Below are 12,676 nucleotides of genomic sequence, written 5' to 3'. Positions count from 1 at the left end.
TTAGGTTATTGCAATAAAATATTCATATTTATTATGACAATAGATTGTTAAATAATTTATATCAAGGTAGTGCAATTATAACTTTGTTGCAATAAGCTATACTTTGTTGCAATAAGCTATCATAAATTTTCAAAGGTATTAAAATATTAAAGCTTCTATTACAACAAAAAAAATTATAAGGTATTGAAACTAATTATTGTTGATGCAATAATTTATCACTTTAAGTTACTGTTGCAACAACTTTTAACTTGTAAATGTGATATCGTGCTTAATACCACTATACTAATTGTGGGAATATGAAAAGCCGAGGACAGGAGTGAACGAGGTGAGACCAATATCAAAAGAATAGACCTCGGAAAGTATTGTCAACAAATCCTCTCGGCGAATATACTCAACCACAAGCCAAAGGAGATTAGAATACCCGAGGACCCTGAGGATACTAACATGTCCTCGGAAGGGCCGAGGCCCAGTTTTGAAGACCATTGGGCACAAACCGAGGAAGAGAAGGAAGATTTGTCGTCAAGCAAGAAAAGGAAGAATGTAGATAAAGCATTCATCACCTCCGCATTCAATACTCTGAACCACTTAACTGGCCGCATTAATGAGGAAATGACCCCTAAACAGTGTCATCATAGCTCACAGCCTGGTTTCAAAGTAAAATTCACTATGGCCCCCTCTGAGATTTCGAGAGAAAAACTGAAAAACATATACCGGTTTATGGGCCCCACTATACTTTTTGATACTATTTATGGGTCTCACTGTACTATTTCAACTAATTTTTACTTTTACTTACAATACTTTCAGTAAAAAGTTTTCAATTTCAGCAAAATAAACGGATCCCAAATAAATCCTAAATAGAAACAACAAAAAATATTTAATAAATTTCCAAATCAACAATATCAAATATTATCCTTCCATAGACTTCTAATGAATTCTGTGTCTCAATTGCTAAAACTTTAAATGTGGAACCCTTGAGAAAATCCCAAAGTTGAAAACCCAAAAAAAATAGATATGTGATCCTAAATTACAAAACCGATATGAGAATATCTTGATTCAACATCCAAATCTAAAGAATTTATTATGCTAAAGATTGGTGAGAGTTAGAAAATTAACAATTTATCCAAGTGTTAATGGATTGATTAGAGACTTGTTTTGATTATCAAAAAATATTAGAGACTTGTATTTACTCTTACTATTTTAACAACTTTTAGTACATGAAAGAAAGTAGGTTGGCTTGGCCCCCCTAGGAAAAATTTTTGACTTCATCATTGCTGTGTACTCTGTTTTTGTGAATTTGAAAACAGATATTTATTGAAGAACCAAAATACCTTTGAAAACCCAAAAGACAAGGCATGGAACATGTTGGCACCAACGTTCATGGGAATGGCATCCAATAACTTCTCATGTTCACATAGGCATCATCCACGCCTCTTTCGGCTGAATGGTTGTCCTACTTGTTCCAATAATGGAGTCTTTCGGTGAGTGGTGGCCCTCCAAATTCAGGAAAACAAATGAGAAATATTGGTCCTACTTGTTCTGATAATCAATAAAAAGAAAGAAACCCATTTCCACAATGCAAGTGTTGGTCCTACTCTCTCTAACTTCTAATCATTTTGAAGTACAGAAAGTACGGTTAGGAGAGAGAAAAGGAAAAGACATGGAATGGCCCTTCAAACTACACTTTTCACATGAACAATTCTACAGAATATATTAGTCAATACATGGCAATACCGTAGTTGCTTCATTAATTTAAAAAGTCAATAAAAGTCAAGTCATCAAAATTTAAAATGCAACTTAAATTTTACGACATTTCATTTGAAGGCATATTAATCAAGTACTGCATTTGCCAGTTGACACAAATAACGTGAAGACAAATTAATATTTGAACAGGAATAATTAATAATCACTATAGCAAAAATTAAGGAGGAAACTATTGTCATACAGATGTTTATCTAGCCCCACCACTATAGATATATAGTCGTCTATTTCTCACAGAAACATACTCTATACTTTGCAAACCTCTTCATAACACTTTCTCTTGTGCTAAGCAAGTAAGAAAATATGGCTGAATTTGTCCTTAGTGTTGTTGCAAAGGGATTAATGGCCAAGGTGATGTCACTAGCTAGTGAGCATATCGGTACTGCATGGGGTTTCAAGGAGGAGATAGGAAAGCTTCAAGTCTCATTAACCAAGATTCAAGCTGTTCTACATGATGCTGAGAAAAGGCAAGTAAGTGATGAGTCTGTGAAGATCTGGCTACTAGAGCTTAAAGATATAGCTTATAAAGCTGACAATGTGCTAGATAAGTTTGGCTATGAGATTCTTCGACAAAAGGTGGAGACTCAAAACAGAAAGAAGGTACGCAACTTCTTTTCACCCTCCAATCCTATTGTATTCCCCTTTAAGATGGGAAGCAAAATAAAAAACATCAACCAATTGTTGGATAGAATTAAGACTGATGTAACTCTCCTTGGCCTTAGAGAGTCTTTGAACCCAATCCCCAAGATCGGTCTAGATCGGGAGACAGACTCTTTTATTGATGATTCGGAAGTTGTAGGCCGAGGAGATGATGTCTTAAAAATTGTCAACTTGTTGATTGGTGCAAATAATCAACAAGTTATCTCTGTTATTCCTATTGTGGGTATGGCAGGTCTTGGAAAGACAACTATAGCAAAATTAGTTTACAATCATGAACTAGTAAAGAAACATTTTGATGAGAAGATGTGGGTATGTGTATCTGATAATTTTGATGTTAAAAGGATTTTAAGAGAGATTCTTGAAATCCTTGACAATAATTGTATTGGGTTAGAAAATAAAAATACAATACTTAAACACCTTCAAAAGAAGTTGCTGGGAAAAAGATATCTTCTCATACTTGATGATGTGTGGAATGAAGATAGTGAGAAATGGGATAGTTTAAGGAGTAGTTTGTTGGCAATTAATCAAAATAATGGAAATAACATTATTGTAACTACTCGTAGTGACAATGTGGCACAAATCATGGAGACAAGTCCTAGACATAAATTGGAAAAACTATTAGAAGATGAATGTTGGTTACTATTTAAAAAAAAAGGCATTTGCAAATGAAAGAATTCCAGTAACTCCAGATTTGGAGGATATTGGAAGAAAGATCGCTAAAAGATGTGGAGGGAATCCACTGGCTGCAAAAGTTTTAGGAGGAATGATGCGGTTCAAAGAGGATAAAAGTGAATGGCTAGCGATTCAAAATAGTAAAACTTGGGATTCAATGGAGGACAATAATGGAGTCTTTCCAATATTAAAGTTAAGCTTTGATCATCTCCCAACACCATTTCTAAAACAATGTTTTGCATATTGTTCAATTTTTCCCAAGGATTTTGTTATTGAAAAGAAACTACTAGTTCAACTCTGGATGGCTGAAGGATTCCTTCAAACATCTAAAAGATGTTTTTTGGAGATGGAGGATATTGGCAACAAGTATTTTGATTTGTTATTGGCAAACTCCTTATTTCAAGATCCAGAAAAGGATTTTTGTGGTGATATTACAAGGTGCAAAATGCATGATCTTGTGCACGATCTTGCGCTCTCAATTTCGGAAGGAGAAACCTTGCATTTGGAAGGAAATTTGGGGGATGACATTGATGCCTCTCATATTCGACGTTTATCTCTTAAATCTAATGACCATACGACACATGCAATCCCATTATCTAAAGATGGCATGGGTAGGTTACGCACAATTTTTTTGAATTGTGTTGATCTTGGCGACAAGTTATTGGAGTTTAAATGTGTACGTGGTCTATCGTTATCTGGGTCATGTATAAAAGAGCTATCCAACTCCATTGGTAAGTTGAGACATTTAAGGCTTCTTCGCATCGAGGACACCTACATCAAATTAATACCCAATTCTGTTACCGTCCTCTACAACTTGCAAACTCTAGTAATCAAGAATTGTCGTTTTCTCAAAGAGCTTCCAAAAGATCTACGAAACTTGATTAACTTGAGACATATTGACATTGACAATTCCAATAGCTTTGACTTTCTTCATTGGTACGGAATGAAATTGCCGATTGATTTGGGCCGGTTGACTTGCCTTCAAACATTGCCTTTCTTTCACATTGGTCAAGACGTTGGTGGTCAAATTGAAGAAGTGGGATGCTTAAGCCAACTTAGAGGAGAATTACGTATTCACAATCTAGAGCATGTGAAAGATAAAGAAGAAGCCAAAACTGCAAATTTAGCGGTAAAGTCAAAAGTACACAAATTGGGATTCTATTGGAGTTGTTATAGAGGGGAAGGCAACAGCAATGACGAGGATGTAATGGAAGGCCATCAGCCTCACCCAAATTTGAAAAGCTTAGAGATAGATAATTTCAATGGTGAGAAGTTCCCTTCGTGGCTATTGGGGAGTGATAATATTAGGGGTGGCTTGTTACTTTTCGATCATCTATTGGAGATTCGCTTAAACTCCTGTAGGAAGTGTGAAAAAATTCCTACACTTGGACATTTACCCAGTCTCAAAGTTCTTGAAATAATGAGAATGGTTAACGTGAGATGCATAGGAACTGAATTTTACAGCAGTTTTGATGGTGAGGGATCAAGTAATAGTAGAGGTGGCAGTGGCAGTGGCAGCACCGTGTTGTTCCCTGCTTTGGAAACACTTGTTTTGGAGGGCATGGATAATCTAGTAGAATGGACGGAACCAACAGCAGAAATGGGAATGATATTTCCTCGCCTTAAGAAATTGAAGGTTTGGGAATGCTGGAAACTAACAAGTGCTCCACGTCATTTTCCGTCTATTAAGGAATTAATTATTTACGAAATCAGAGGCCTAGCATTTGAAAAGATTATTAGCGAGCTTACCACACTCACATCCATCCAGATTCAGAAAGTTTCAGAACTTGCTTGTCTGCCACAGCATTTTTTGCAAAAAAATACAAGTCTCATGGATTTGAATATATGTTATTGTGCTGATTTGGAGTCAATCTTGCCACATGAGCATGTATGGCCCATCTGCACCTCTCTCCGATCACTCTCTATACATGGCTGTCACAAACTGAGTACATTGCCAGATGCACTGCACAACCTTCATTGCCTTGAGGATATTGAGGTATATCGCTGTCATAACCTGAGGTCCTTTCCAAGTATACAAGGTATCGCATCCCTTCTTCAACACTTGCGGATATGCTGTGGTGATGTAGTTCTACCAACTGGGCTACAATCCTGTATGTCTCTTCAATATTTGATTATATGCAATTGCCCTCATCTGATATCAATTCCAGATCTACGAAATTTGCATTCTCTTATCCTTTTAGAAATTGACAGTTGCCCTAATCTGATATCGATTCCAGATTTGAAAGACTTGCCTTCTCTTACCCGATTAGAAATTAGGAGTTGTTCTAAATTGAAATCAATTCCAGATTTAAAAGAATTGCCTTCTCTTACCGGATTAGATATTTGTGATTGTTCTGATTTGGTATTGATTCCAGATCTAAAAGAATTGTCTTCTCTTACCCAACTAAGAATTTCTGGTTGTCATAATCTGATATCAATTCCAGATATACGTCAACTTCGTTCTCTTACCCAATTAGGTATTCGCCGATGCCAAAATATGAGGTGTGTGCCAGATGGATTAGAGTGCCTCACCCGCTTCAAGTGTTTGTGGATCGGTGACTTTTGTCAGGAGTTAAATTCTTTCCCAAGTCTCAATTCCATCCGACACTCACATGCGCCCCTTCAAAGATTACATTTGTATGGATGGGATAGTCTCAACTCTCTCCCAGAGGCAATTAAATACTTCACTGCCCTTCAAATTCTAGAAATATCTGAATTTGGTGAAATCATCTCTTTGCCTGACTGGTTAGGCAACCTTTCTTCTATTCAAGAGCTATATATTTATAATTGCAAGAACCTGATGTATCTGCCTAAAACGCAAGCCATGCGACGTCTCATCAAACTAGAACAACTATCCATTTTTCAATGCCCCAAATTGGAGGAAAGATGTGCAAAAGGGAGTGGCGCAGAGTGGTCTAAGATTGCCCATATTCCGAAATTTTCTTCTAATACTTGGATGGATCATTATAATTCATAGCAGTAAGTCTAGCTTTAAATGCTATATCTTCCTTGCCCAATGTTTATAATTTGAAACTCTAGTTTGAAAATAGTATAAATCATTTTTTGTTTTTGTTTTTTGTTTTTTATAAAGCAGTTTAAAACAATTAGGAATGCTGCTATGATTACAAGCTCGCCCCAATTTGCACACCAGCACAGAGTGGTCTGAAATTGATGGAAAATATATTGAAGGTTTGTAGCGCAGATTGATCCTAGACAGATGAGTGGTAACATTGTCAAACAGGAGGCACTCTGAGTGGTAAGTTTAAATATTAAAAGTGATGAGTGGTAAGTTTAGTCATACCTTATATACTCTTTTCTTCTTTTTATCTGATATGATAACGTCATTTGATTTAAATCAAGTATCAACATAATTTGCCCTGAATTTTAACTTTCTCTTAACTTTTACCATAATGTGTAAGCAGCGGGGATGGCATACCCATTGTGTTCTGCTCCAGGAAAATGGAAAGTTCATAACTCATAAGAGCTAGTAGGTTTTCTCTAATCTTTTCTTCCCCCTCACATTTCTCACAATATTTACTCACCTGTTACTTAATAAAACAAAACAAAAAGAAAAAATTGTTTATCCATTGTTTTTTCTTTATTTTACATAATACTATTCTGGCATGACTAGTGTTGGTACTAGGCTGTTACTTAAATGGGGCTATATCTTGAGATGGTATTGGGCTTTATGAAATCTATATCTTGAGATGGTATTGTTATAATGCAAATATGCAATACAATTAACCATCTAACCTGCCAAGTCAAGAAGAAACTATTATTCTTTGGATTGGCTTGCATCTAGTGCACTGGATAGAAGCTTTACCCTTATTCTCTTTCTTGATTTTAGAGTGATACTTTCATTTGAAACTTTCAGCACATAAAATTTTCCCACTTTTTCATTTTCTAAAGGTTTGACAAGATTGTTCTTTACTTTGGGTTCAAGACTATATACTCTTTCATTCTGTGCAGATTTGATTAGATATTTACCTTGAGAAAATATATTCCCCAAACGTTTTTGGATATTAATACATGTCCACATACAATTTTTAATGGTGAACTCATGAATCTTTTGTGTTTGCCTAGTTTTATTCTGCTGCATTGTTTCTCATATTTGTTAATTTATTCAAAATATTCATGGCATAGTATCATGCTTTGAGCTGTGAAAATTCATAATAATAAATAGTATCATGCTTTGACCATAGCGGAAAGATCTTTTGGTACTTGTGGAATTAAAATTAATTTATCTATTACTGATGGCCCTAATACTCTGCTTTAGTAGAAAAAAAAAATGAAGGATCTTTTATATCCTGCATACACTACTTATGATTGCGAAAATTTGATGCATCTGTACCCACATAATGTCTCACCATTTTGCAGAAACTGCAAAGCATTTATTGTCCCCATCTAAAGGAAGGATGTGTGAAGGGAAAGAGCCAAGTGGTCCTAAATTTGCACGAAGAAAATAAGTTTGCCAAATGTTATGGATATACCTGGCCACAATATATAAAATGGTGAACTCATGAATCTTTTGTGTTTGTCTTGTTCAGTGCTGTTGAATTGTTATTTAGAATCAACATGACATAGAATCATGCTTTGTACATAGTAAAAGATTTCTTTAGCTATTGTGGAATTAAAGTAATTTTATGTACTAATGGTGCTAATACTTTGCTCTATTAGGATAAGGAAGGAAATATAATGCCTCACCATATAGTGGAAACTGCAGATTTTTGTTGTCCCCCATTAAAAGGATGTGCCAAGGGAAAATTGAAAAGAGCCAGGGTGGTCCAAGATTGTCCAAATACAATACAAATAGAAAGATTGTTCATATTTTGTCATAGAAATTCACTGGTAAGTCAATCTAAAACAGACTTCCTTTCATTCCCTTCTTCAACTTCTTTTTTTTTTTTTTCATCATATTACTAAAATATCAGCTTATCTTTTCTAACATATTCCACTTCCTTGAAGTTAGTCACAAATTTGGGAATGATGTGTCTGTAGGGATAGTTTCAGGTACTCATTTTTTAGCCGGGAGAATTGAGATCTACTTAAGCACAAATAGTTGCAGGTACTTCAACTCTAATTTGAAGGCTACCCTCTAGCTTTCTTCACCTCTTCCAGTAATACCTACTAAGATTCCTCCCTTTTCTCCAGGTTAAATTATTTATACTACTTATAGATGTCAATTATCCTTCATATCCTAATTAGAGGTGTACTTCAGCACAATGTTCTTCAAGATTTCCCTTATTTTGAATATCCAGATAAACTCTCTCCAATGCCCTTTTTGTCTAATGTTTCACTTTGGAATATGTTAGTTGTTCCTTATTGCCACACCGTATTTCTTAACCTGTTCACCAAAGTTGCTGATTTCTAGTTGCCTTCATGTAAAAGAAGGATATGCCAAGGGAGAGGGTATCTTGTGTCCTAAGATTGCCTAAATTCAAATAATACAGACATCATAGAAAGCAAGTGATAAACACCTCACAAGCTGACTTCCTACTCACTTCTTTATTTATTTTTCTTTGAAACCAAATACCAAATATATGTGTTTCATAAGTGGTCTAGTATTGTATTTTAATTAAAATAAGTGATCTAGTATTTTTTTTTTTTAATGAAAATAAGTGACCTAGTATTTCTTCACTGATATACTCACTTTTATTAAGTTATTAACAACATTTGGGCATCATGCTCTTGAAGGGCTATTTTGTAGTTATTTTCAACTGGGAGGATAGTTCAAATCTATTTGGAACAAGTCGAGGTACTTCATCTCTCCTTTTTACTAAGGCATTTTTCTTTTCATAATATAATGCATGAGAAACTGTGTTTTTGTTAGTTATTTTCTTACAATTATCTTTGCCTAGTTCTGAAATAATACATACACTTGATTGTTATTTCACAAATGTTTAAAAGGCTTCAAATGACACTAAGTTTTTGTTCATTTGAACAATTTTTCTAACAATTGCTTAATTATCAAAGATCCAGCCTTACAGGTGTACTTCAATGGACTATATTATATAGAGCAAGCTGCTCCTTGCTAAAACATGGTCATGTACAAATATATAAATGATATTAGTGATTATCCAGAAAGTAAATTGTAATTGGAGCTTATAAAATTTGTCAACCCTAATGCATCTTGAACCTCTTTGTCACACTTGAATTTCTTCTTACCAGCAATACACAATTAAAATTTACAATCAGAGTAATTCTTTTGTATTATGAAAGGAAAAGTACAAGAATCAGTCTTTTCTCCAGTTAGTAACATGTCGATAGTGTAAAATAGGCTCTTATATATGTGGGTGGCTTAATTTTTTTTCTACTCTTCATCTACATTGAACACGCTACAGTAACATATTTGAAAATCACAGAACTGAATAGTGAGAATATCTTCTTTAGTGGTGTAAGTGTCATTGTGTCACAAAATTACAAATACCGGTGATCTTTCATTGTCCCAAATTAAAGGCCTTTTAGTTTAGCACAAAATGGTCTAAGATTGCTTATGTTCCAATGAATAAGATTAACCTTTGATGCATCCTACTCCAAGGTCAAAATCATTTAAATCTGGTTTGCTCTCTCAAACCTCCCTGTGTCTGCTTGCTTTTTCACTTTGAAGTCAACTAAATGTTCATGATTTGTTCTCCACTTTGCTTTCACTTGTTTGCCTTATATATATTGCCAATGATTTCCAAAGAGTCTAGTGTCAAACCTTTAATTCATATTTTTCAACATATTTTTACTGCATAGCTTTTGTGTATCTTTAAATTTTAGCTCTATTTGTACAGTTCTTGAATTATCCCTTTCCCTTATGTTTTTTTGTTCATATTAATATTAAACTCTGATCTGCTTGTTAGAGTTGAAGATTTCAGAAAACTTTTCTACAAAACCAGCTACTTTCAAGCCAAAATTGGAAGGTCAACTCCTATTTTGATAAAATTTCAAAATGTTGGTCCTGACAAAGAAAGCCTCGTGTTGACTGGTGTTGCTTGAAATCCCTCTCCATTTGCATGGATGGTAGGACCCACTTCGTGAGATCTTTTCTAGTTGTTATTGTTATTGTTGTAATCCAAGAATGGCTTCTTCTTCTTCTTTTTTTTTTTCTTTTTTTTTTTGTAGACTCTAGCATTTGTTCTAGAAAGATTGTTATAAACACATTATTCTATAGTGGAAGATTTTACTGGACTAGGTCCCGTGGTTTTTCCCTTCCCATTGAAGGGTTTTCCACGTAAAAATTTGGTATCTTGATTGTGGGTTGTTTCTACACTTTTATTTTTTTTAATTTTAAATATTGGTTATTATGTTTTGCTAGTTTATTTGAAATACCCATTGAATTTTCACAAAGAGAGAAAAAGAAAATAATTCCATTATGTGTTAAATTAATTGGCTATTTTTCTTTACAGAGGCTGATCTTCAAATTAGACAATTTTTGGTGCCTAATCTATTCCATTCACCATACCCTAATGCTGAATCCTCTATGGTTATATATATTAGATCTCTATATAGAGGTCTAGCTACTTCTTGGAACTTAAAAAATTGACAACTCTACTCTTTGCACTGAGCTTGAGTTCATTACGTAATACCCTTTCCATGTGTTGGATGGATGTATATTGGATTACTCCAATTCACCATGTCTCAAAATATTGTCATTTTTAAGAAGTAAATAGATCCTTTTATGACATTCATAACTTTCACCTTCCTTTACTTGAAAGTCAATATCTTTTTTATTCAAGTTGAGGGAAAGAAAAAAAAATAGAGGAAATCCAAAAACAACATTAGAGGAAATGGTTTGAGAATTTTTAATCATAGGTGACTCTGTGATTGGTTAGTTATCGTTATTAATCACCCCTTCAATATTGTTGGCTAACTTTGATGGTTAAAGATCATAGTCAATAGGTAAAAAATTATCAAGCATAAAATTTTTGTGTACACCCATTAGTCAAAACAAGTCATTTTCACAAAATGAGAATTAAAAAAAAAATATATATATATATATATATATATATATATATATCTTGGACTGTATTCAATTTCATCTTCTACTAGGAAGTTACTTTGTTTGAAGCAAACGTAAATTTTAAAGATTTTGAAATTTTTTTTCATATTAATTGCTAGAGAAGTGTACAATTTACTTAATCAATAGTTTTTTAATATGGATTTTTTTTTTTTTTTTATTCCTTTAAAGATATGCTTTCCTGTTAGGCAACCCATGGTTTTGTTGCTATAGGTTCCTAAGCTAGATTAAAGCCAAGATGTTTGTCATGTTCCTTTTTTTTGTCCCCCTCCCCTTCATTCAAATTAGAAGTTAAAATGGTGTAAGTGTTAAAGATGATTGTATATGAGGACAATCTATGATAATCTGCAACAATATGAAAATTAATAGTCTTTTACTCTTCTATTGCCATATACATTGACTGTGAACAAATATATAAACCACACTTCATTTCTTATCATTTTTCTTATTCAATGTCACAAGGACCACTTTATAGAAGGCCTTGCAACCGTGACATGAGAATGAGAAAGAAATATTGTTATAGATTACTAGTCGGCGTAGTCACAAACTCACGTAAAATATGGGAATATATAATTATTTTGAGATGTAGTATAATGTATGATTTATTCTCTAAATTTTATTGTAAATAATTTGTTCTTCCTAAAAATAAAACAATTTTTAAAAGAAATTTATGACTATTTTTAAAAATATATAATTTTCTCATTTTTGGTGTTTTTTATTGATCTTATTCTTTTTTGAAATGTTCTATATTTTTTTAACTATTGTTCTTATGCATTATATTTGCCTAAGTTATTTTGGTACAACTAAAATGTTTAAGTTTCAAATTTATTATTCAAATTTTTCATTCTTTTAAGAAGATTATTATAATAATAATTGTAAGGACTCGATTTTGCGACGAACCTAAACAGTATTGGGTTCGTACGTACAAAGGCCCAAACAATATCATTTGTAGAGCGTGGGTTTAAAAGGCTAGGCCTTAGTCACCAGACGGTGGGTTTTTCGTGATGTTCCCACATGGTTAAGTTTTCTTCACCCCTGGAGTCTTTCTCCTGGAGGTGGGCTGGGAGGCTTCGGTTTCTAGCCATTTTTCCCAGCCCCCTTCCTAGGTCACTTATTTTTCCCTTTTATACTGGCCTGTGTTCGTTGTCCTTCGTCCACGTGTAGGGTCAAACTTTCCAAGACTAATACTTGTCCCATCAGCCCATACCCAAAGTCGTTGGGGGTAGTTGTAAAAGCCAAAGAATGCGGCTCTGTCAGGTGCAGAGCATTGAATGGCCGTAAGGGCAGCTTTCCCCAGATATTTTAGATTTTTCTTCTTAGTTTTAATCCTATACCGTTTTTACCCCTCTTTCTGGTGGGACTTTGGGTCTGCCGAGGACTGAACTGTCCTCGACTGAATCCCAAGGCTATCCTGCCGAGCTTGGGCCATAGTTTTCCTCGGCTTGGGCCTCTGGCCTCCTCACGGGTAAATGGGCCCGGCCCATAAATTATTTGGGCCCCACAATAGCCCCTCAAAACCCTGCTATCCAACTTTTTAGTTGGAAATGGGGGTTTTGGTAATACCGAGCTTTTATTATGGCTTAT

General features: G+C 34.4%; 1 protein-coding gene across 9 annotated transcripts; it reads left to right on the top strand.

Annotated features, from left to right (window-relative positions):
• The first annotated feature begins 3,221 nt into the window (after positions 1–3,221).
• On the top strand, positions 3,222–10,355 carry LOC115964151 (putative disease resistance protein At3g14460). Of its 9 annotated transcripts, none has more exons than XM_031083494.1 (8): positions 3,222–6,069; positions 6,185–6,346; positions 6,513–6,577; positions 7,468–7,601; positions 7,768–7,938; positions 8,089–8,155; positions 8,785–8,845; positions 9,936–10,354. In XM_031083494.1, the coding sequence occupies exon 1, from the start codon at positions 3,248–3,250 to the stop codon at positions 6,065–6,067; it is 2,820 nt and encodes a 939-aa protein (XP_030939354.1). In that variant the 5' UTR covers positions 3,222–3,247; the 3' UTR covers positions 6,068–6,069; positions 6,185–6,346; positions 6,513–6,577; positions 7,468–7,601; positions 7,768–7,938; positions 8,089–8,155; positions 8,785–8,845; positions 9,936–10,354. The 9 variants fall into 9 exon arrangements, with proteins under 9 accessions (XP_030939354.1, XP_030939353.1, XP_030939359.1 ...); XM_031083493.1 differs by having other exon boundaries at positions 6,185–6,375; XM_031083499.1 differs by lacking the exon at positions 7,468–7,601 and having other exon boundaries at positions 7,814–7,938; positions 9,936–10,355.
• The last annotated feature ends 2,321 nt before the right edge of the window (positions 10,356–12,676 follow it).

This window comes from Quercus lobata, chromosome 10 (genome assembly GCF_001633185.2).
Source record: "Quercus lobata isolate SW786 chromosome 10, ValleyOak3.0 Primary Assembly, whole genome shotgun sequence".
Classification (NCBI taxonomy): Eukaryota; Viridiplantae; Streptophyta; class Magnoliopsida; order Fagales; family Fagaceae; genus Quercus; species Quercus lobata.
The sequence above is the reverse complement of the archived record's forward strand: the minus strand, read 5'-3'. Positions and strand labels throughout refer to the sequence as shown.